This window comes from Sapajus apella, unplaced genomic scaffold, assembly GCF_009761245.1.
Source record: "Sapajus apella isolate SASKATOON/1434 unplaced genomic scaffold, GSC_monkey_1.0 scaffold32, whole genome shotgun sequence".
In the NCBI taxonomy this organism is placed as follows: Eukaryota; Metazoa; Chordata; class Mammalia; order Primates; family Cebidae; genus Sapajus; species Sapajus apella.
Window position 1 is genome coordinate 14,940,558 of NW_022436972.1, and position 26,261 is coordinate 14,966,818.

At 35.3% G+C, this 26,261-nt stretch overlaps 1 protein-coding gene across 2 annotated transcripts in view; it reads left to right on the top strand.

Moving 5' to 3' along the window:
* Nucleotides 1-26,261, top strand: part of INTS6 (integrator complex subunit 6) — a 90,898-nt gene that overhangs the window by 45,943 nt on the left and 18,694 nt on the right. For both annotated transcript variants that reach the window (XM_032294568.1, XM_032294569.1), the window contains 6 exons: nt 12,170-12,353; nt 18,311-18,436; nt 19,861-20,015; nt 23,787-23,939; nt 24,068-24,200; nt 25,481-25,575. In XM_032294568.1, the coding sequence (XP_032150459.1) occupies nt 12,170-12,353; nt 18,311-18,436; nt 19,861-20,015; nt 23,787-23,939; nt 24,068-24,200; nt 25,481-25,575 (846 nt within the window). The remainder of the gene's footprint in view (nt 1-12,169; nt 12,354-18,310; nt 18,437-19,860; nt 20,016-23,786; nt 23,940-24,067; nt 24,201-25,480; nt 25,576-26,261) is intronic.

Below are 26,261 nucleotides of genomic sequence, written 5' to 3' on the forward strand. Positions count from 1 at the left end.
TGGAGAAGACAAACACTAATGAAAATACCACAAATATGAAAGTAAAGTAAATTTTCAGTTATATATTCTACGAGAGGGAGGAATATGTGCTGTGAGAGCTTATAATGAATTAGATCTGGTCAAGGAAGTCACTGGAGGGCCAAGATCTGAGAAGAGTAGGATCTGTTACTCAAAAAATAGAAAAGAGGATTATACCAAGCAGAGGGACTAACATGTATAAAGGCTTTTTTTCCTGAAGGGAGTATGTTTTGAGAATGAAGAACTGAAAAAAGGCTAATGTGGCTTAGACACAGGTTTGTCCAATCTTTTGGCTTCCCTGGGCCACGTTGGAAGAACAATTGTCTTGGGCTACACATAAACTACACCAACACTAATGCTACCGGATGAGAGAGAGAGAGAGAGAGAGAGACACACACACACACACACACACACACACACACACACACCCCCACAGTGTTTTAAGAAAGTTTACGAATTTTTGTTGGGCCACATTCAAAGCTGTCCTGGGCTACATGTGGCCTGTGGACCACGGGTTGCACAAGCTTGACTTGGAGCATAAAAGAAGGGGGATGGTAGCACAAGGTGTAAAAGAAGGTTGGATTTGACCATACAAGGGGCTTCCAGGCCATGCTGAGTAATGTTATTAATATAAAAGCAATAGGAAACCATACAAGGGTTTTATTTGGAGGTGGGGGTGGAGGAGAGGGAGATAAAAGTGGTTGTTGGAGCACTGTTGGTTAGTCTTGACAGTAGCTTGGCCAAGGAGGTTAGTGATGGTAGAAGAGATAGAAAGAAGCAACAGTTTCAAGAAATATTTAGGAGGTTAAGTGAGTAAAACCTGCATGTAATGCAGTTTGGGGTGTAAGAAACAGGGAGGAGGTAGCTTCCTACAAAATTAGATGTATAATGATGCCATTTTACTGAGCTAGGGAATATTGGAAGAAGATTTTGGGTAGAGGGAAATCAGAAGTTCAGTTTTGAACATGTTTAGTTTGACATAATTTTGAGCCATTCAAGAGGGTGTTCACTAGGCAGAAATTTGGTGCTCAGAAGAGAGAGAGAGAGTCTCAACATAAACGGTTTTTATTATTATTTGATTATTGATAGACATTGGAGCTGTGAGTAGGAGGGTTGAGGGTTGAGACGATGCATTGGCCAAGACCTAAGACTGATTCTTGAGGATCTGCAGCACTTACTAGTTAGGTATTGGAGGTTGTGTCTGGGTTAGGGGTGAGGATGGAAGGCAGGAGCAGCCAGGGAGAAAGAAAACCATGAAGATATTTCAGCATGAGAGCCAAAGGAAGATTTCTTTCAAAAGACTGGGAAGTAGTTTTGAATGCTGCTTGGAAGCCAGATTTGAAAATCTGTGATAGATTTAATGACTCAAGGAGAGATCTGCTGTGTAACAAATCATCCCAAAAGGCAGTGACTTAAAACAATAATTTATTATTTCTTAAGAATTTGTGAGTTGATTGCATAAGCCCCAGGCTTATCCAGAGCTGGAACATACAAGATGATCTTATTTATATGTCTGGGGCTTTGGTGCTACCTGTTTTCTGGGGGACCTTGCTTCTCATCTATGTGGATTCTGTCTCCAACATTCAGTAGCATAGTTCAAGCATTGTTACATGGTAGCCAGCTTCTGTGGAAGTGAAAATAAGGCTGCTAGGCCTAGTAAGACTTAAACTGAATACTTTTGAGTGCCTCGGAGTACTGTGCCATCTACCAGAGTACAAAACAAAAACAAAACCCATTGATGATTTATTGTGAGAGTTGTTTGTGAAAAAAATTAACAGTAAGGAAATCCAATAATTGATAGGCTAAATATGACTGCAAAAGATAAATTGAGTGAGAGGACTGAGGAATGAAGACAAATTCCTAATCATTCCTCCACATTTTCTTTAAACTTGACCTCAACCAGGCTGCTGATTTCCTGAACACTTCCTCTTTCTTTCCTTATGTACTCCTTTTCCCTGAATGAGTTTCTTAAATATCTTTAATTTCTCTCTTCCCTTTTCACTTTATTCTCCATCAGTTCAGAAGTTTAATTTAGTTTGTATCCCAGTATTTATTATTATTTATTGTCTCCTATGTGTTGATCATGATCTTCACTCTACATTGCTCCCTAACCTGCATGAGGTTCTGGATTCTCAGTAAATTTATTACTTTTCACATTTGCTCAGATGCTATTTCTTCTGAGAAGTCCTCCCTGGTTTATCCACTAATCATTTATTCTTCTGTACTATTTTTATTGTTGTACATATTATAACACATTATAATTGTTTACTTACATGTTCTTGAAGGTAGAAAATTACAATGTCTAATGTGTTGCCTTTCATTAAATAACTCCTGAGTTATAGCTTGATTTCTGATTCCTATTCTTATTTTTTTAAAAAAGGCCCCACATGTTAACAATAAAATGTGTATATTCATGATGACCTAATTATTTCTTTGATACTGTGCTGAGTTCATTGGTACTAGGCCAGTGCAATAAACTATAAAGAAAAGTTGTAATTTGGTATATGAGGTTAAAAATTACAAGAAATAATATATGGTCAAGTTTTTTATATCTCTTAATAAAGTAAGAATGAATATATGAGGTTTTGTTTCATGTGGGCTTCAGTGGAAGTATGTACATATGTAAATTCTAAGTATGCATGTTATACACTGAGCTGGATGGAGTGTTTGTTATGGTGCCAGCATATGGAATATTTGTTTTTCTGCCCCTTATTCAAGGTGTCAGTTGGGCTTTGGAGCTCATGTGTTTGTATGCTCTGTGTATGGGCACATACAAGGGCCAAGAGATGTACTGGCTACACACAGGGGAAAAGAATAATACTTGAAGTTCTTGGAGATAAGACTGCCTGGTTCTGTGACTCATGACTTACATTAGCAGGGAAACTTTGTATCCGTGTGCTTGTATATGTGTGTTGGGGTGGAGGGAGTACAGGTTTTTTGTTTTTTTTTTTAGTTTTTGTTTGTTTGTTTTGAGATGGAGTTATGTTGCCCAGGCTGGTTTGGAACTCCTGGCCTCACGCAATCCTCCCTACCTCAGCCTCCCAAAGTGCTGGGAATGATAGGTGTGAACCATCACATCTGGCCAGGAGCACAATTCTTACTGGCAGGACACTGAGAGGTGCTTGTGATCTGATTATAACTCTGGCTTTACATCTCTTTTACTTTGCTTAGACTGTGTGAGTGGAACCTCATTTATTATTTCATATGACAAATACTGTGGGGAAAACAAAAGAATCAGGCCCTCCTCCTTTCCCTCTTCCAAACTGTTAGGATAGGCTGCAAAGTAAATAGGTCATTAAAACTTAAGTGGAAAGCATGATTACGAGAGCACATATAATTCGATTTACTTTGGTAAAAGAACCATTTGGCAGAACCTCCAAATTCAAGGGGAAATCTTAAGTGTTGATACAGATCAGCCCTGACTCATGGTGGGCTCTGGTTTGATGCTCATCCACCCAGTTAGGTTGTATGCTAGGAGACATCTTTTTAGATTCTGGAATTGAAGATGGTTTAAAACTAAACCTCTTGGCTGCTGCGGTGGCTCACGCCTGTAATCCCAGCACTTTGGGAGGCCGAGGCAGATGGATCACGAGGTCAAGAGATCGAGACCATCCTGGCCAATATGGTGAATCCCCATCTCTACTAAAAAAATACAAAAATTACCTGGGCGTGTTGGTGTGCGCCGGAAGTCCCAGCTATTTGGGAGGCTGAGGCAGGAGAATTGCTTGAACCTGGGAGGCAGAGGTTGCAGTGGGCCGAGATTGCACCACTGCACTACAGCCTGGTGACAGAATGAGACTCCGTCTCTAAATAAATAAATAAATAAACAAACAAACAAACGAACGAACTTCTTTTATCTTTTTTTCTATTGTTTGTTGATTTCTATTTTTACATTCTACAATTTAAAAAATAAGTAATAACGTATGAGAATTTTGGTTATCTGAAACTTTACAATAGCTTTCCTTATAGTGAGCTAGCTAAAATGTAATCTCAAATCTTGTTTATTTATTTGGCGTAATTTATCTACATTAAATCCTGAAATAGTGCTATGCCTATGCTAGGCACTCCATGAATAACTAAACAATTAAAATTTAAATTGTGAGCTTTAGTCTAAGTTTAGCAAAGTCACAAATAATTAGGGTCTGTATTATAATCAAATATAAAATAGAGGAAATTGTACCTTTGTAAGTATATAAAATTTGAGCATGCCTGATAACTGTCACCTATATAATCTGCTGTTTGTTTTTCAGACCAATGGAGGTTTTAGTTCTTTTCTTTTGGTAAGAAGTTGAGGAAGGACTCAAAGATGAAGGGGCAGTAAGGTCTCTAAGGGAAACAAGGAAAAATAGGACAGTCTTCCCAAATTTAAATTAAAGTTGCATTTCCTTTTCTGTTGGCTACCAAGATGATGACATAAGATATTTGGGTTGGTGATATTATTAAAATTAATCATTTAAAATAAGTAACAGTATGGAAAACCTCACTTGTATTCAAGTAAGAAATAAACTGAATATAAAGAATAATTTTCTTTGCTTATTAGTCCATTATACTGAAGCTTTGCCCAGTATAATTTTATAAAAATTCTAATATCATGGTTATGAGAAAATTACTATATTATTGAAACACACATGGTTTATCCAATTCTTAAAATTTGCAGTCTTCCCTTCATAGATGTTCTAGGCTTGATTATGTAGCATGGGTTACTTGAGTGTGTTCTCCAAACAGATGTCTCCTAATACAGTCTTGTATTATAGTTCATCTCTAAAAAGGGCACATTTACTTGTTATAAGTCTTGTATGTAAAGCTCATAGAATGGGGCTTGGCACATATTAAGTGTTTGGAATATGTAGCTATTGTTGTCTGTTGTTATTGCCCGTGTTTCAAGAAATGAAAGGGAAAAGCAAGAGGCAGAAAAATATTGCCACTCCTTTGTATCAAGAGTAACTGGGGGAAAAGCATAGGACTATGCATTATAAAAACAACCTACAGTTTATAAGATGTATTAGTTAGGGACTTGAAATCACCAGATTGATAAATCAATTAAAAATTTTTTCTAAAAGTGGTTATTTTTATAATAAACGTTTTCTTTTTTCATTGAATAAAATTTTTTAATAACAATTTAACATTTGACTTCTTTTAAAAAATGCAGATTATATTTCCACTCCTGATTAGGCAGTATAATACATTGTTTAAGAGCCGGACTTACCTGGGTTTGCATTCTGTTTCCTCACTACTTACTGTGTACCTTCTAACAAGTCCTGAAGCTGCTTATCATTCCTAAGTGAGGATTATAATAGTGCCCATCTCATTTATTTTGTGAGTTAAATGAATATATATCTATATAAAGAGTTTAGAATAACTTGTGGCATCTGATAGTAACCACCATAAAAGTATTATTGTTATTAATGGCTAGTTTTCTTTAAAGCATCATTAACTCAGACACTTCCATTTGAATACTCATACTAGAGTTTCTTGGAATTAAGTTTCGGAAAATAGCTCTTATAAAACTCATACCATCTAGTGTTCAGAAATAAAAATCCTATTAAGTATTTTGTTAGCTAGCACTGTGATTCTCAGTTTTCTTCTTTCTGTGTGTTGGCTTATCTTTAAATACATCTCTGAGACAGATTCCTTCAGGAACATGATCCTCTCTTGAGAACTCTTACAGTACTGGGTGTAGTATTTTATTCCTTATCTTTAAATCCTCAAAGCCTAAATATGACTAATATTTAGTAGGTACGTAAAAAAATGATGAACGAATCCATGTATGGTTTTCAGGAATTAGTCTGCCTTCTTGCAGTGTATTTTAATGGCTGATCAAGAAGAACTCTTTGTTAGGGGTCCTTATGAATGTCTGAGCTTTGGAGTTAGTAATTACTGTATTTAATCTTTCTCTTGTTGAGCTGAGGCATATATGAAGTTTTCTTGTCTTTGGTTTTGTATAAAATAATGACATTGTTATAAAAGAGGTATAGATAACTACTTGAATGAACAATTTACTGGCTTTTGACAATTATCTTCATATTACTATGTTTCAGTGCTTTAGATAAGAATAAGGAATATAAAAGTTTCTGCCGGACAGGCGCAGTAGCTCATTCCTTGTAATTCCAGCACTTTGGGAGGCCGAGGCGGGTGGATCACCTGAGGTCAGGAGTTCGAGAACAGCCTGACTAACATGATGAAACCCCATCTGTACTAAAAATACAAAAAATTAGCCGGGTGTGGTGGCAGGTGCCCATAATCCCAGCTACTCGGGAGGCTGAGGCAGGAGAATCAGTTGAACCCAGGAGTCAGAGTTTACAGTGAGCTGAGATCATGCCACTGCATTTCAGCCTGGGTGCAACAGAGCAAGACTTCATCTCAAATAAGTAAATAATAAAAGTTTCTGCCATATTTGCCTTGTTCTATTCTTTGTGTTTTGGATTTTTAAGAATGCAATAAATGAAAGAACATTGCAGATGGTAGTGTATAGTCTCCCTTGTTCACCTACTCAGTGTCACTTTCCTCCTCCTTTCCCTTCACATAATCAACAATTGTGAATTTGATTTATAGTCATTTAGTCCACATTTTCTTATTTTTACTACATGAGCCTGGAAACATTACATTAGCATGTAATGTAGTGTACATTAGCATGTAATATATAAAACTATTCTAAACATTGTTTAACAGTGCCTAGAGATGCTATTCTGTGCATCATTTTGCATCTCGCCTTTTTTTTTCTTCCATGTAATACAGTTTTTGACACAGAAATAGACTCAGGTGTATAGTCACCCAATATAAGAGGTGACATTCTAGTGCAGCATAGAAAGGATGGCCTATGTCAATTGGATCTCCATTTGGGGAAAAAAAATATGTCTTTGTCCCTATTTTGGACCATATTCCAAACTCAATTTCAGATATATTTCAGGTTTATAATAAGCTTTTAGAAGAAAAAATGGGAGGCCGGGCGTGGTGGCTCATGCACGTAATCCCAGCACTTTGGAAGGCCGAGGTGGACGGATCATGAGATCAGGAGTTTGAGACCATCCTGGCCAACATGGTGAAACCCCTTTTCTAGTAAAATATAAAAAATTCTCTGAGCATGATGGTGCATACCTGTAGTCCCAGCTACTCAGGAGGCTGGAGCAGGAGAATCACTTGAATCTGGGAGGGGGAGGTTGAAGTGAGCTGAGATTGCACTACTGCAGTCTAGCCTGGTGACAGAGCAAGACTCCGTTTCAAAAAAAAAAGAAGAATAAAACATGGGAGAACATCTTCATTATCTTTGAGGAGACAGAAAGTACTAACTGTGAAAGGAAAAATATATTAAGATAAATTCTGTTTATCCAAAGATACTACTGAAATAATGGAAGAGGTAACAGAGTAGGAGAAGATATTTGCAATACTATAATATATCCAATAAAGCAGTGATGCCCAACCTTTTTGGCACCAAGGACTGGTTTCCTGGAAGAGAATTTTTCTGTGGACATGGGTGGCTGTGGTTTTGGAATGAAACTAACTGTTCCACCTCAGATTATCAGGCATTAGTTAGATTCTCATAAGAAGCACACAACCTGGATTGCTTGTATGTGCAGTTCACAATAGAGTTCATACTCCTATGAGAATCTAATGCCACTGTTGATCTGACAGGAGGTGGAGCTCAGGCGGTAATGCTTGCTTGCCCCCTGCTCACCTCCTGCTGTGCGGCCCCATTCCTAACAGGCCACGGATTTGGGAATCCGTGCAATAAAAGACTCATCTGGAATAGATTAACAGTCCTCCAAATCAATAAGAAAGCTAGGCAACCCAATAAAAAATAATAAGCAGAAGACTAACAGGCACTTCACAGAAGAGCACATTGAAATGGCCAATAAGTGTATGAAAAGGTATTCCACTTCCATAGACATCAGGGAAATTAAAACCCAACTAAGACACCACTGCATGCACACGCACACACACTCTCTCTCTCTCTCTCTCTCTCTCTCTCTCTCACATACACACACACACACACACGCACACACCCCAAAGTGGCTAACATGAAAAAGACAGCTAAAACTAAGTGTTGATGAAGGAGATACAGAGCAACTGGTTCTCTCATAGACTGTTATGGGAATATAAATCGGAATAACTACTTTGGAAAACTGTGGCATTATCTGATGAAAGTAAATACACCCAGCAATTCTACAACCAGGTATATACTCAACAGAATGCATACATATATTTTCCACAAAGACATGTACATGGTTACACTATTCATAATATATCCAAACAATTCAAAAGGATAAATTATGGAGTTTGAGACCAGACTGATGAGATCCCTTTTCTACAAAATATTAAAAAGTGAGCTGAGTGTGGTGGCACGTGCCTGTAGTCCTATCTGCTTGGGTGGCTGAGGCAGGAAGATCTTTTGAGTCTAGGAGTTCGAGGGTGCAGTGAATTATGACCATGTGACCTCATTCCAGCCTCGGTGACAGAACATGACCTTGTCTCTAAGAAATAAAAATAAATTATGGTTCACAGATAAGTACTTTGGCAATAGGAATGAACGATCTACCATTCTGTGTAGTCATATAGGTGACTGTCACCTTTACAACGATGAAAGAAGGCATAAACCAAAGAGACAATACTCCATTTATATAAAGTTCAAAATCAGGAAGGCATTCAACTTGTGAAAATTTGTTAAGCTGTGCATTCTGGATATATGTTCTTATATGTGTGTATGTTATATTACCCAAAAAAACATTGTTTTGAGATCTATCCATGTTGGATGTTAAGAGTTCTAGTTTATTCATTTCAAATGTGGTATGTGAACAGACTGCAGTTTATTTATTGATTCCCTTATTGAACTTCTGAATTGTTTCCAGTTTTCCTCTGTTTCAAATAATGCTGTAGTCAGTTTTTATTTTTATTTTATTTTTAGACATCTTATATAAATATATGAGAGTTCGTCTAGGAGGTGACATTGTTGGGTTTTAAGGTATGCTCATGTTTAGCTTGATACTATCAAATTGTTCTCCAAATAGTATTATAATTATAGGCTCACCAGAAGTGTTGGAGAGTTCCTATTGCTTTATATTCTTGTTGTCACTTCGTATTGTCAAACTTTAAAAATTTTGGCTAATCTCACTGGATATGAAATGGTATCTCATCAATAATTGAATTCATGTTATCTGTTAACTAGGGTATTTGAACATCTTTCTACATGTTTATATGTCATGGATTTCCCTTTAGGTATCCTTATCACCCATTTTTTGCTTTGGGGAATTGTCTATGTTTGTTGCACATTTTTCTAATGTGCAATTTTTCTTGATTCTCAAAGTCCATATATTCGGGAAGACCTCCCCACCCCCTTTGATTTTTAAGACATTCCTGGAATTTCAACTGTAAACTTAAATTTGGAGTAAGTCAATTCTCCTGAGATTTTTCCTTCAGATTTTAATCTTTTTCCTGTTTCTGTTTGCCTGCCATTGGCTCTTATTTTACTAATTCATTTCAACTATAGTGGATTCCCCCCCGCCCTTTTATTTTTTTTATTTTTTTTTATTTTGAGAGGTTGGTGGTGATTTGAGGAGGGAGAAATGAGAAGCAGTAGAAAAATAAATAAAAATTAGCTTAAAGTTTATAAAATTGATATAGCTATGTATAAAATGCTTAGAATATGCTGTGACCCTTGCTGTTTTTTTTTTTTTTTCAATATATTTGAAATTCATTCTAGATTTAACATTGTACAGCCAAAGGCCATTTATTTCATTTTATATTGTCTGTGTTGCAGGTGCTCATGATTAGGGGAATGTGTATGTCTGTGTGTGTGTTCCGCACAGTGCCTATTATCCCCCAGATTCTCAAGACAGTTCCATGTATCCATTATTCTGCAAATCAGCTGCATTAGCTGTTGAAACTTAGCAGTTGAAACTTCAGGCAATACCACTGGTGCTTTGACATTTCTGTGATATTAGAGAGAAAATGACCAAGCACTTGGTTGCTGTGTTTCCCAAATACAAAGGTAGTTGGTTGGTCTGGGGTAAAAGGAGATGAAGTAAATAGTGCTTGCTTATCTTTTGTCAGGGTTTGGTAATAGCAGTAAGGGCCTGGAGTTCCTGAGCTGTTTACAATTGTCACAGAGCCTCTGAGGCTGGGACACCTTCCACGAGAATATCCTGGTCCAGATTTCTTCAGCATTCCTTCTCTGTTGCTTCTGCCTTCTGCCTTGCATGCCAGAGAAAGAGCTCATGACTCCTGTCCAAAGTCGCAAAATCTTGGCTGATCTTGATGAAGAGTCTTGCAGCATATTCTCATGGCATGAATCTTTTGAAGAGAGTTGCCAGTATAGCATAGCTTCACTAGGAAAACTCTTCTAGAATAGAATTGGATTCTTTTTTTAATGGTTTGATGTAAGTCAATGAAGAAACTTGAGCCTATTTTAGTGTAGAATGACTTCAATCCCCATCAAGTTTGGAAATCTTCTCTGTGTGAGATTTACAAAGGCTGTATACAACACAGTTAGGTCTTGCTTTGTGAATAAATCAGTATAAACAATGACAATTAGGAAGTGATCATTTTAAAGCATGTTCTGTATAAAAATATACTCCAGTAGTTGTAGGAAAAAAGCCCTAAAGTGATTCCAGACTTTATTTTTAAAAAATTTGTAAGTGGTAAGGATTTTTGCTTTCCTAAGTACCGTATACTTAAATACCGTTATCATACTTAAAATATTATTAACAGTTATAGTGACATAATTTCAGAATTTCCTGATTGTCTCAAAAATCTTTGCTTTTTTCTTTTATAACAGTTGCAACTCCTCAAATTCCCCTCCCTTTGCTTTTTCATACCACCGATTTATTGGAAAAACCAGGTCATGTGTCCTGTATAATGTCCCACATTCTGGATTTGACTGATTGCTCCCTTGTGTTGATATTTAACTTGATCCTATATCCTCACTATTCCCTGCTAGCTGGTGGTTAGAACTAAAGGCTTGATTCAATTCAGGTTCAATCTTTTTCTTTTCTTCTTTTTTTGTGTGTGTAAGAATCCTTTATAGTTGATGTTGTGAACTTCTTACTGCATCATGTCATGAGAAACATAGTGTCTGGTCATCCTCATTGAGTGATACTGAGATGAATATGTGTATTCTGTTTGTACACTGTTACTCTGTTGTTATAAAAGGCCAGTTAATAGTCATTTAAAGCGTCTTAAGATGCTTAAGAATCTCAGAAAAGATTCTAACTTAGCAGGTCTAAGGGAAGAAACATCTATTATTGATAAAACGTGCAACACACACAAAAACCGCCAAACCTCTCTACATTTACTTAGATATGGTAAGAATCACTACGTTTAAAATGTAATTAGAGTGACAAAATTTACTCTTCTACAAATGCTTTGAGAATGTTTCTTGTATAAAATGAACCATATTTAAAATTATAAAGTACTGTAAAGATGTTTGAGACTGCTGTAGTGTAATTTAAAAAAAAAAAAAAAAAAAAAAAAGCACTGACTTTGGACACAGGAGGCCAAATCATTTTTCTGAGGTCCATTCTTTTACATTTAGAAAATAATAATAAGGCCAGGTATGGTGGCTCTTGCCTGTAATCCCAGTACTTTGGGAGGCCAAGGCAGGTAGATCACTTGAGGTCAGGAGTTTGAGACCAGCCTGGCCAACATGGCAAAACCCTGTCTCTACTAAAAATACAAAAATTAGCTGGGCATGGTGGTATGTGCCCGGAATCCCAGCTACTTGGGAGGCTGAGGCATGAGAATTGTTTGAACTGGGAGGTGGAGGTTGCTATGAGCTGAGATCATTCCACTGCACTCCAGCCTGGGTGACAGAGACTGAGACTCCATCTCAAAAAAAGAAAATAATAATAACACATCTATCACAGGGTTGTTTTAATGATTAAATGAAGTGATTTATTTGGAAGCAGTTCAGCACCCAGTGATTGAGTCTAAATCTGAAATTCATTCCAACAATACAGATTTTTTTCAGTCTGTATCTTCAAAGTAAATTTAAGAAAATTAAAGTAACAGTAGCTATGTCTGAATAAGCTTTCATATTTGAGCTTGCTTTTCAAGTGATAGGAGAGTTGATGCAGTTTTAACATAAGTGTAATTAAAGTAGGCTTTTTGAAAAAAATAGCCTGTGGAATTCTTATTACTGTTTTTCTTCCCCTGCTTTCAGCTCCATTTACCTCTTAATTCTCCTTTGCCTGGAAGTGAATTGACCAAGGAACCTTTTCGTTGGGATCAGAGACTCTTTGCATTAGTGTTGCGGTTGCCTGGCACCATGTCAGTAGAATCAGAACAGTTGACAGGTGTGCCTTTAGATGACTCTGCAATCACACCAATGTGTGAAGTGACAGGCGGTAAGTTTTTTGCTGGCAGTAATTCAGTAACTTTAAAACAGATTTTATCTGAATGTTTTAAAATGTACATTTCAAAAACTCCATGTTTGTTTTTATTTAACAAGTTAATATTAGGAATTAATAGGCATATGTGGTTTTAACGCCACATTTATTGATAATGGTCTATGATCTTCATTTGAATAGAATGTGGTTACTATTGGATTTGACAAGGAATGGTAATTTTTTTTTACTTGTATAGAACATACTAGTATGCTGTTAAGTCATATTTTCTTACCTACAAAGATTGCCAATGCTTTAGGAATACCATAGCATTATTTTTTGCAAAAAATGTTTTGAGAATCATCTCTGTATATGTCATCGGATATGCTTGATTAAGTGCAATTTTTCCCAGAAGCAAGTAGATTGATAGGTTAAAGGAAACAGGAAGTGAGGTCTTATCCAGCTTCTCTTTCATTTGTACATCAGATTAGATAGGTACTATGCTAAGTGAACATCAAGGGAAATCTTGAAATAGAATATGTAGTCAACTCAGAACTTATTTAATGTAGAATTGGCTAACAGGTGGATTAATTTTATATAGGTATGTATTACGTGCTTACTGCGTACCAAGTATTGTTCCATGCTTTTGGCTTTCAGTAGTCAATAAGACAGATGTGGCATTTTTGCTTTTATGAAGCATTTCAGTTCTTACCTGAGAATTTTATTAAAAGATTTTTAATATCAAATTTTTTGATATTAAATGCAAGCCTAGCATTCCACTATTTTGCTTATGATAAGGGCCTTTTATATAGTCTTCAGACACAGTTGGTGCTCTGATGAGATTCATCATAGCCAGCTACATAAGAGAAAATATAAGTTCTAATTCATATTTAAGGTGCATTTTTTTCTAAAATTCTATGAGTTTTGGAAATCTGCAAAATTCACAGACAAAAAGGGATTAACTTTACACAGGTGTGTGAAATAGATAAGTTAGAAAACTTATTCACGTCATTAAATGCCTTCATTTTACAGAAATGCTTTTGGTGAACTTCTGTAATGCCTTCACAATTTAATTAACAAAGGGTAAAAAAGAGATGTATGTAATTTTTATAGGGACAACCTGTCATCTAAATTTGAAAATTAACTAGTAACAATTCTCTTTATATAGATAATATTTTTCAGTGACAGTCCTGTTTTTTTCTGTGGGAGGGTGCACATTTATATTCATGAAATTTTAGTTTCCAGCTTTGAACTGGCCCCCTTGTTTAAAATTCTGATTTTTAAAAAAATTTTTTTTAAACTCTAGGGATTTTACTTAACAGATTCTGAAAGCCTTGCAGGCTGTAATGTTTTCACACTGGAAATTCTTTGCTATGAATTACTTAGTTTGAACTTAGAATTATGATGATTTGGAACTTAGTTGTTCTATAACTTTCATATCTAGGATCAGGAATATTCAGAGTTTGAAGTGAAGTAAGTGGTATAATCAAAGAGTCTGAAAAGAATCTTAAGACATCATGTAGCAGTTAATACCCTTGCCAATAACATACTTAAAAAGACAGGCTGGGCGCGGTGGCTCACGCCTGTAATCCCAACGCTTTGGGAGGCTGAGGTGGGCAGATCATGAGGCCAGGAGTTTGAGACCAGTCTGGCCTGATCAACATGGTTAAACCCTATCTCTACTAAAAAAAAAAATACAAAAATTAGCTGGGTATGGTAGTGCATGCCTGTAATCCCAGCTACTTGGGAGGCTGAGGCAGGAGAATTGCTTGAACCAGAAAGTCAGAGGTTGCAGTGAACAAGATGGTGCTATTGCACTCCAGCCTGAGACAGAGCGAGACTCTGTCTCAAAAGAAAAAAAAAGGCAATATACTAAAGTTACTTTGTTTATTCTTTGAAAGGAACATCTCCAGAGAAGAAGTTCCAAAGTCATCCTTGGTAATACCTTTCAATGATACAGAAATCTTAGTCAAGAAATGAGGAAGACTTCCCTAAATATACATTCTAAATCCTTACTGATGTGATAGTTTATTTGCCCTTTTTCATGCTCTTACTAGCAGTAAGGGTAAGCTGCTCAAATGTCACTCACCTTTTCATATTTCTGAATGTGTGTTCTTTCTTAAGAAATGTTCACGAAAGAAAATTTTGGGGAACACTAGAAAAGTAGAAAGAACAAAAAAGATAGTACCCACTGATGATTACATATCCAAATATGTAATCACTGCATTTTTAAAACTTAGTGTTAACAATAATTGTTTATGTGTGTATTTGTGAACATTTTTCCCATTATAGAGTAATTCATGTTCACTAAGGAAATATTGGAATAAATTCACCTATATTGCCAAAATAATAATATATTTCTTTCTATGTATTTTTAAATTGCATAATTATAGTCATTGTAAGCATCTACTCTATGCCAAATAACTGTTCTAGGTGTTGGGAGTACAGCAGGAACAATAGAAAGCTTGCATCTTTGTACTGAGTGATAGATAATCATGTAAAATAAATAAAAGATATTTTATAGTAGTACTACCTACTACTATTGTAGACAGTAGAGTGCTACCTACTATGAAGACAAACCAGAGTAAGGGAATAGAGACTAACTTGAGGCAGAGAAAGAATATTGTACCTAAGTTTTCTTCTGAGGAGGTAACATTTCAGCCGAGACCTGAATAATGGAGGTAATTAACACAAATATCTAGGCAGAGGAAATGACAAGGGAAGGGACATGCTCTTTATGTATTTGGAAGCAGCAGGAAGGCGGGCATGGCTGGAGCTTGCATAGGGAGGAATAGAATAATAAGTAAGTTTAGAGAGGTAGACGGGCCAAATATTGAATGGCTCTTTAGGCTACAATAAATATTTTTTAATTTTCCAAGTATGATAGGAAACCCTTTGAAGGCTTTTTATAGGAGGTGACCTCTGATTTCTATTTGTGAAATACCACTTCAGCTGTTAGATGAGAATATAGAGTGGCAAGAATAAAAGCAGGAGGAAGACTAGTAAGAGATAGTAGTAGTACTTTGTTCTAGAATGCTAGCTTTGGAGGTGGTGAGAGGTGGCCTAATGCAAAAGAGAACCAGGGATGAGGACAATAAGGGAAGAAGCAATCAAGGATGTTTCCTGATGATTCAGTTGGTCTGAACCACTGAAGATGAATGGCTGTGCCAAGGACTGAGGTGGTACACTGGGGAGAGGTTTGGGGGAGGTTCAAGGATGATAGCAAATTTTAAAATGTGTAATAGACATGTTGTTGACTATATCAAGAATTTAAAAAGTATTTCATAAAAATTAGATATTTCTAGATTAAATACATTTAATTTCCATAGCCTCTATAAGGACTGTTAATCAACTTAGAAATGTTCATTTCCCTCTTCTCTATTTGACTAAGATGCTAATACTGCCTTTAAACTCACTGTATTTTGTTTGACTTTTTTTGTGGACTCTACACAACCCAAAGTTAGACAGCTTCTTAACTTGAAGGTGTGTACTAATAGACTTTTTTCACAAGTATAATTAGTGATCCTAGAAAATTTATGTGTTAGCACAAAGTGTTGTATATTTCAAGAAGTGAGTTTTGACACAGACAACAAGTACACATAAGGAACATTATGTAGGACATAGGCTCACTTTGTAAAGAAAACAAAATTTGCCATTTCTCTTTACTTTTAAAATAATTAATAGATTTTTATTTGCCAAATTACTCATTCTTTTTCTCTAATTTTTGTAAAATATACTGATTAGTAATTTTATTTCATTTGAAGATAGTAATTGATTTGCCTATATTCTCCTAATAATTGATGACACAACTTAGGAGAGCAGAGATAATTGTCATAGTTTATGTACTGTACAATTTTTGCTTTTTAATGACCTCTTAGAAATATGCTTAAATTTCATGAAATAAGATACTCAACTTTTATGTAAACTTCTAATATTTTGCATGTAAAGATGGTCAGCCTTTTTATGGATTGCTTTTTGTGTGTACTTAAATTAATGACTTAGGAAAAAAATTTAAATTTACCAATTCTTTCAAATAAGCATGAACTTCATATAGATGTTCTATTTTAAGTACCGATTTCAAATTAACAGAGGATTTCCAGGGGACAAAGGATATCCAGAATAGTTTCTGATGCCCTGTAAGGGTTTGAATTGTAGCTGTTGACCACTATACTAACTTGAAAAAGTTAGCCTCTCTGTGCCTTAGTTTTCTCATTTGTAAGATAGGGAAAATAACCCATGCAATTGTTGCTGTGGTTAAAGAAATGAATATCATAAAATGATTGAAGGAGTGCCAGGCACATAGATACTCAGTCATTGGTATATATTGTTAAGGTTATAATCATCATTATTTTATACAGTTAACTTGTTTGTTATATGATACTTGTTTTTGCAAGTAAAGCTTACTTTGAAGATTTGAATCACCATTATCCATAATGTTCTCTTTTCTTTTTTTTTTTTTTTTGAGACGGAGTTTTGCTCTTGTTACCCAGGCTGGAGTGCAATGGCGTGATCTCGGCCCACCGCAACCTCCGCCTCCCGGGTTCAGGCAATTCTTCTGCCTCAGCCTCCTGAGTAGCTGGGATTACAGGCATGCACCACCATGCCCAGCTAATTTTTTGTATTTTTAGTAGAGACGGGGTTTCACCATGTTGACCAGGATGGTCTCAATCTCTTGACCTCGTGATCCACCGGCCTCGACCTCCCAAAGTACTGGGATTACAGGTGTGAGCCACCGCGCCTGGCCAATGTTCTCTTTTCTAAGTAGCTGTTAACAAATCACTTTAAGTTGTTAATTTGATGTGTCAAATGTAATAATGTAGCTTGTGTTCTGAAATAATTGGTTGAATGTGTAGAAGAGTAGGGCTTCATATTGAGTTTACTACAAATAACATTGCAAAATATTTGGCCGAAGATTGAGGTTTAGCTATCAAGGTTTTTAGTGTTGGTCTGGATCAGAGCTGTATAATAGAACTCTGATTCAAGTTTCATCTGTAATTAAAAATTTCATAGTAGCCACTTTAAAAAATTAAAAATAGATGAAATTCTAATAATATATTTTATTTAAATCAGTATATCCAAAATACTTCAATGTGAAATTGATATTTTAAAATTACTGAGATGTTTTATATTTTTTCATGCTAAGTCAACAAAATCGTGTATATTTTACACTTATTATACATTTCAATTCAGACTAGCCATATTTCAGGTTCTTAATAGCTATATATGTCTAGTATCTAAAGTGCTGTATAGCAAAGTCTAGATATTTTTGGTGAAAATTTCTTTTTAAAAGATCTTTTCGCTGGTACCTTTTTTAGAAAATCACTGGTTTTTAATGCTTCCGAACCAAAAATATTATAGATTAAAACATACAAAAGGGGAATTCACGTAAGACAGGTAATTCCCAAATATGTAAGCGAAGTGAAATTCAGAAAAGCACATACTACCATCTATATATTATAATGCAAATATTTAAAATACTTAAAAACTGCCAGTGAACTAGTTAAATTGTTATTACAGATCTACTATGTACATAATAAATAAATCTTAGTGAAATGCTTTTGTTAAGCAGGAATAAGACTTTGGGGAAACAGTTATTAGATTTGTGTTTGTATGTGTGTTAAAGATAAATTATATTGCATAACAGTTTGAGATAGGGTGTTTTTTTATGTATATGTTCTAAAAAATGTAAAATATGTGACTTGTTTTCATTGTGTTTTATTCAGACCAAGAATTTTATGTTCCAAATATTTACAATTAGAAGAAAAAATTTACATACTCTGACAAAATGGGATTGTTAGTTGGTTGGAAATAATGATTTTTGTTCATTCTTTCATAAGATGATTAAATTAGTCAACTTTTACCATTGAACTTTTGTTGATTAGTACTGTCAGAAACTCCACAGTTGTTTTTTTCTTGCTAAAGATAGGAATTCTTGCAACTAACTTAGTTTACTGTATTCTTCTTCTTCAATCTCTCAGGCCGTTCATATTCTGTGTGTTCTCCAAGAATGCTTAATCAGTGTCTGGAGTCCTTGGTGCAGAAAGTACAAAGTGGTGTGGTAATAAACTTCGAAAAAGCAGGACCAGATCCTTCCCCAGTAGAAGGTATTGTTGCACTTTTCTTTTAGACATTCAAAACTTGCTTTATTGTTTATTCAACTAGAACTGAAACTTAATGTGATTTGGCCTTAAGATTGGCAAGGCCAAATTATTAAGACAAAATGGCTATTGGTAAAGAGGGAAGATTAAATAGGAAAATCAAGGTAAACTAATCGTGGTCTAGTAGCATCACCTTTTTGTATTAATGATTGTTTATTACCTGAAATTTTAATGAGTCAAAAGCCTTTTGAAGGATTTGTAGATAAGCAACTTTATAATTTCTTTGTAGTATTATACAATTGCCTCTCAACATATATATGCTTCTTCTATGCCCTTTAATTCCCAAAGTGTTCAACCCTAGATGTTTAACTCCTTAGCTTCTTTTGTACCAGGGATCAAACTGACTGAAACTAAATGGTTTATGTGGGTCAAAAATGAGGAACCAGGCTTTGCCAGTAAGCTTGATTCTTCTAACTCTAGCTAAGTCCCACCTGGCTTTTTCTTGGCTTCTGTAATGATGAACTATTTTCAATAACCAGTAGATGTAAGGAATTATAGTAGAACCAATGAATGGCTTATAACTGAGACCCTCTGCATTGTATGTTAGCTATTTCAAGATTTAGAAAGTCATTTAATGATAATTGACATAGGTGGCCCACTAAAGCGGGTACCAGGGAGAAGAGAAAGATCATAGAGATGAAAGAATGGGGGCACTGAGAGGGTACTATAGGGAAGGAATAGATGATAACAATAAGTTGTGCCATGTCTGCTTTAAAAAAAAATTAAATTGAATTGTTACAATGTATTTTTAAATCATTTTAATGCTTTGTTTAGAGTTAGGTACTAGTAAATGTTAACTGAATTGTTGAAGATAGTTGCTGGTTGCTAAAGTTATTTTAAATTAAAGGTAGATGTTTTGGTCTGGTCTAGCTTTACTTATAGTTTTTTTTTTTTTTTTTTTTTGGCTTTAGTTAAAATGATTTATAAGAAATACTCAATTTGCAATACTTATTGTAGTATTTATTGTGTGCCTGGCACTGTTTATGACATTTGGGATATGATGATAAAGGTGGCAAATTGGGTGCTTGCTCTTATCATCTGATGAAGAAAATGTGTCATTCATCAAACAAATATTCACCATAAAGTGTGTTTTATGAGTTCCAATTGGTCAAACAAAGCATGCTGTGGACCTCCTTTGAACTGGAGAACTCATAGTTGGAATTTGCACTTATTGTCTCATGAATTACAATCCAGTCTAGATATTAAGCAGTCATAGTCTTCTGCCATTTAAGAAAAATAGGAAAATCTAGAAAAGAACAAATATTAGGACTTTTTTATTAATTTAAGCTATAATGGATATAATTTAACTTTTTATGCTTTTCCCTCCCTTTATGATATATGCTTTCTTTGTCTTAATTTCTTTGCTATAGATGGGCAGCCAGATATATCAAGGCCTTTTGGATCTCAGCCTTGGCATAGCTGTCACAAACTCATATATGTCAGACCAAATCCTAAAACTGGGGTTCCTATAGGTCATTGGCCTGTTCCAGAGTCTTTTTGGCCAGATCAAAATTCACCAACACTAGTAAGTACCAGAGAGACTGTAACTATGTAATAGTGACCATTCAGCTGCCTTTCCTGTTAGTTTTAAGTTCTATTGTCAAAGGTGTGATTTGATTTATGGGAATTAGACAGATGTTCAAAGTGCTATGATACCCTATTACTTGCTTTAATGTACTGTATTGTTTATTATGAAGTAATAGAAAAAAAGGCATCTCTTTCCTTTAGGATCTAATACTATGCTCATGTTTTTTATTCTTGGCTTCTGGGTAGAAAATTTCCTCTTTGGACTCTAAACAAGGATTTGTCTCTGGGACACAATTTGGGATTTAAACAAAGGTTTAGAAAATAATTTTGATAGTTTGCCTGCAATCTTTTAGGACTTACATATTAACTTGTATGGTTTTACTTATATAGAGCGTTACAGATTGAAGGTTTAAGTTAGAACAGATTTTCTGATTTTTTACCTGAATTATTTTTAGGAACAGTGAGGTTTGCTGAGAAATCATGGTGAATTACCAGTATTCATTATGTAATTCTTAATAGGGTACGTTTATACAAATAAATATCCATTTAATCTTTAGTGTACTCTTTTTTCCAGATTTTTTTCCCCCAAGTATCTGTGAGGACATTCAGGGATATTTTGTGGGAGAGCATGATAGTGGTTCTCCTTGATTTTACCCATAGAAAATAAGAATTGTATTTCAGAGATCATTAAGCAGTCTTTAATAATATTGCAGTGAACCCTTTTTGAAACCTTTTGTACTTCAAACCTGTATCAGCCAGGATAATTTTTATTTTGAGTCTGTAAAGTGGTATTTCCTTTATTCACCAGGGATTTAACAAAGTAGTACATGAAATTAAGGTTTTCTAAATTTTACTGAAGTATCTTCTTTATACCTTTCTTTTTTTCTGATAGAACTGTCAGAGTTTTTAGTCTGGCTTTATAGAGAAACTTTCCATTTCTTTGGTCATTTTACTTTCTCTTCTGGAGCTCTTTCAACTCTTACAGAACAGATAGCATATTTATACGAAATATTGTCATGTTATTTATTTTGTTGTATTTATTTAACATGTGCTGGAGAACATATAGTACCTGAGTCATGATAGAAAGACATCCAAAACCAGTATCACAACCCTTGTCTATTAATGCTGCTCTAGCAGTCTGTCACAAATTCTTATAAGCCACAGAGGGTAGGTAGGACCTCAATTAGAGGAGAAAATAGTTTGAGAAAAAAATATGGAAGTAAAAAAGAACAAGGTATGTTTAGACGAGTAACAAGTAGTTGAGTATGGGTAGATCATAACATGTACATAGGATATTGAGAGTACTGTTAAGTTAATCAAATTGCTTATGACTTTAAATGCAAGGTTAAGGAATATTAGCTTTTTAACAGTGGAGTTCAAAGAACAATTAAAGATGTTTTTCACAGACATCTTTAAAAAAATTGATTTGGTGATGGTTATATGCAGTAAAATTAAAAGGGGGAGATGAGTTGAAAGGCAAGTAGATTACCTAGAGGGCCCTTGGTTCATGTAAGAGATTTTAAGTGGTTGAATTATGATGATGGAAGAGAGAATAATAAGAAACAATATTGGAAAGATCTGGCAAACTTTAGGAACGGAAGGATATTAGGGGAATTGAAATTTTTATATATTTTAATGTTAAAGAAATATTGCTACTGAAGTTAAGTGTAATTTACAAGAGACATGAATTTGAATCACGGCTCTACTAGTTATTAACAGTGCCTTTGGGTATCTTTTGTAAACTTCAGTTTCCCATCTGTTAAATGGAGATAATAGCTCCATCTCATAGGTTTGTTTTGGGGATTAAAGAAAACCATATATGCAAAATTTTCTTTACCAAGTTTTAGAGGATCTTTCCCTCCACTTTCTTGGATCTCAGTATTCTTATTCACAGAATAAGTGTGTTTCATGGACTGATTCAATAAGCTGTGTGTTAGGTACATGCTACGCACAGTAGCACAACATGAGTAAAACACAGTGCTTACCCTCTTGAACATTACCCATCTATGGGCAGGTCAGACATGTACACAAAATAGAGTATAGTGTGCCAACTGTAATGGAGGAGTGGAGCAGAGCCAGAGGAGGCAGGACCTCAGCCTGGTGTGTTTTTGGAGTACAGAGTGGGAAGGAATATGAGGGAAGAAGTCTCTTAGAGGTTGTTACATGCCAACTCATTCTTCCAAACTTTGTTTGCAATATGCATGGGAGAAAATATGTACGTGGCATGGCTGGAACATGGAGTCTGTATGGCATGGTAGTGGGAAGGCAGTTAGGGACCAGATCACCAAGGATCTTTATATGTGATACTGAGTCTAGACCCTATTTTTAGGTGATTGGCTGTTACTTTCACTGAACAGTTACAGATAGAGAAATTATATGATTTTATTTATATTTCACAGCCATAAGATTGATCAGAGGAGGGCTGATTAGTTAAGAGACTAAAGAAAGCAAAAAGCAATTGTACTAGTCTAATCTGAGAACTGATAAAGGCCCAAATTAAAGTGGTGAGAAATGGAAGATACATTTCTAGAGAGATGAGAGTGTAGTATTGACAGAAGGCAGCAACTAGTACTGACTACCTACCATGTTTATGTGTTCTGGTAAGTGCCTTAGAATTTGTGTTACCAGTTTATCCAGGTCTTTGTGACAGTTAAATATGGGAGATGAGGGGAAAATATCAAGAATAACGACTAGGTTTTTAGAACAGGTGTTGTAGCTTGGGGGAGAAAGAACAAATTGTACACATTGTGTCTGAGGGACCTGTGGAAGATTCAGGTTATGTCCAGTAGTTAGTTAGATACAGCAGAGAAATGAGAGCCTTCTGACCCCAACACAGTAGATTTGTGAACCACCAGGGTATAAATAGTAACTGAGGCCAATAGAGTCCTTTATAGCTATGAAATTTAAAATTATTTCCTCATAACTCATTTTGTTCATAATTGGTGAGATTTTTAGGAAGAGTACTATTAAGAAGTAGTTAGGGGAGTTACATGTCTTTTTAAAAAAAGTATTATTTTTTTATACCTCTAATACAGGAGTATGTATCCTACAGAGTTTACCAAAATAATTGCTGGAATAGGGAAGGAAACATTAGAAGTTCCATTTATGGCATTTTTCCTCCTATTTTAATACTGCTTTGGTATATATTTTGTTATGCACGCCTACATTTATAATTTATATAATTAGAAATAAATATATATCTAATATAGTATATTCAAAAACTGATAAAGATCTATGATTAGTTTGGAAGTCATTACTCTCTATAAGTAATTACTACAAATGAAGACTTTACTAGAGTTTCTGTATACATTAATGAATACTCAATTACTAAATTTAGCATAAGACTTAAAAATATTTTCATTTTCTTACAAAATTAGCCTAGCATGGTGGCGTGCACCTATAATCCCCAGCTGCTTGGGAGGCTGAGACAGGAGAGTCCCTTGAACCTGGGAGGCAGAGGTTGCGGTGAGCTGAGATGGCGCCATTGCACTTCAGCCTGGCAACAAGAGCAAAACTCTGTCTCAAAAAAAAAAAAAAAAAGTTTTCTCGTTTTCTATAGATTTTCAAGTATTTGTCTTTATCTTATAAATATTACCTAACTTCAGCATTACATTTTCAAGTATTTTATTTCAGCTTAATGTTACTTTTACCAGTAAATCAAACTCTTACTAGCAAAACGGAGGAACTGAGTAAATTTTGATAATGAGCGTTACTTAGTTTTGTTTCTGAAATTTCATGTAAATAGTAATTATAAGACTTTCCCCTTTAGCCACCTCGTACATCTCATCCTGTAGTGAAGTTTTCCTGTACAGACTGTGAACCAATGGTTATTGATAAACTACCTTTTGACAAGTATGAGTTGGAACCTTCACCACTGACTCAGTTTATCCTGGAAAGGAAATCTCCTCAAACATGTTGGCAGGTGAGCCGAACAACTTACAGTGACCCCAAAATTTAAATGAGGTGTTTCTTAAAAAGCTGAATTGAATCAGTGGTTTATATAACATTCTTTAAAAGTTATTAAAGTTTTAACTCCTCCTTTTTTAACAGGTGTACGTGAGCAATAGTGCAAAATATAGTGAACTTGGTCATCCTTTTGGTTACTTGAAAGCCAGTACAGCACTGAACTGTGTCAACTTATTTGTGATGCCTTACAATTATCCAGTCCTTCTTCCCCTCTTAGGTAAGTCATTCTTGTCATGTTCTCCATGGCTTAGCATTTAAAAGTCCTCCTATTCCCTGTTAAAAAAATAATAATAATAAGTAAAAGAAAAAAAATTAAAAATATTAAAAAGGTCCTCCTAAAGAACGTTTCTTTGTTGTTTTTCTTATCTTCTGAAAATCAATGAAAATGTTTTGAATATTCTAAAATATTGAACATCTTTAAGAAAATATAGCAACCTTTTTGTGTTTGTAGTAAATTAAAAGATGATGTTGAAACACCTTTTAGTCTGTAAATTAATGAAGGTATTACTTTTTTTTCTTTTTTTTTTTTTTTTTGAGACAGAGTCTCACTCTGTAGCCCAGGCTAGAGAGCAGTGGCGTATTCTCGGCTCACTGCAACCTCTGCCTCCCAGGTTTAAGCGATTCTCCTGCCTCAGCCTCCTGAGTAGCTGGGACTACAGGCATGCGCCACCACACCCAGCTAATTTTTGTATTTTTAGTAGAGATGGGGTTTCACCATGTTGAGCAGGCTGGGCTTGAACTCCTGACCTCAGGTGATCTACCCACCTTGGCCTCCCAAAGTGCTATGATTACAGGCATGGGCCACCATGCCCAGGCAAAGGTATTACATTTTAAAATTTTTAATTAAATACTCTGACTTTTCTGCAAGTTAGATTTCTAACATAGTTAGAATTGGTAATACAGGCTTTCTGTGAAATGAGACATTTTGTAGAAGCATACTGTAGTTAACAAGATCTGAGTGCATTTTCTAAGAATTTGTCTATACTTTAATTTTCATTTGGCAAGTATTTTTTTAAATGAAAGAATTTGTTCCAAAATAATATGATAAAATCCTAAAGTTCGTTTCTAGGTACCATCTACCTATCATATTTGAGGAGTGCTGTTGGAGAAAACTTTTCCTCCATGAAATCACATTAGATTTAAAAGTTACAGTCAAAATATTAGTAGGTATTAAAATATAGAAAACATTGCATGCTTTGTTTCTGTCTTCAGATCTGCTTTGTGTCTAGGTCTAGGGAGGGCATAGATTTTTCTTGTGTATTTTTTGATTCTACGTTAATTACTACATGTACTTTTAGACCATAATTGGCATCTTTTCATTTTATAGAAGATGACAAAACCATAAATCTTACTGCCATTAATGTTGTTAAAAACTTACGTCTGATGTTACTCTCTCAAAAACAACAAAGCAGACTTTAAAAAGGAAATGTCTTTGACTTGACTTCTCTGTGTGAAAATAATGAGTAGTGATAGTTTGTTCACATTATACATTTCTAGATGACTTGTTTAAAGTGCATAAAGCAAAACCAACATTGAAGTGGAGACAGTCATTTGAAAGTTATTTGAAGACAATGCCTCCCTACTATCTCGGGGTAAGAATATTATTTAAAATAACTTGTTGGCCGGGCGCAGTGGCTCACGCCTGTAATCCTAGCACTTTGGGAGGCCGAGGTGGGTGGATCATGAGGTCAGGAGTTTGAGATGAGCCTGGCCAACATGGTGAAACCCCGTCTCTACTAAAAATAACAAAAATTAGCCGGGCGTGGTGGCGGGCGCCTGTAATCCCAGCTACTCGGGAGGCTGAGGCAGGAGAATTGCTTGAAACCGGAAGGCGGAGGTTGCAGTGAGCTGAGATGATGCCACTTTACTCCAGCCTGGGCAACAAGAGTGAAACTCTGTCTCAAAAAAAAAAAAGAACCTGTTAATTATATTATGCTTATGGCTTACTGTAGATATTGTAAACTTTTATTTATTGCTTTTATAGATTAAATGACATGAAAATTGAGTATACAAATGACGGCTATAGATGTAAGGGTAAAGGGAGATTTCAGTGATTTACAGACTAGTGATGATGATCATGATCACAAGGACATTTATATACTGCTTACGAAGGCCAGGTACTCTCCTAAGTAACATCGCTAATTTATATAGTTACCCTGTGAAGTGTAGAAATGATTATTGGTCCTGTTACACAGATGAGGAAACTAAGATATTAAAAATTAAATAATTTGCACAAGGCTACATAGCTAATATGTGAGGGGATGAGAGGACTGAAATT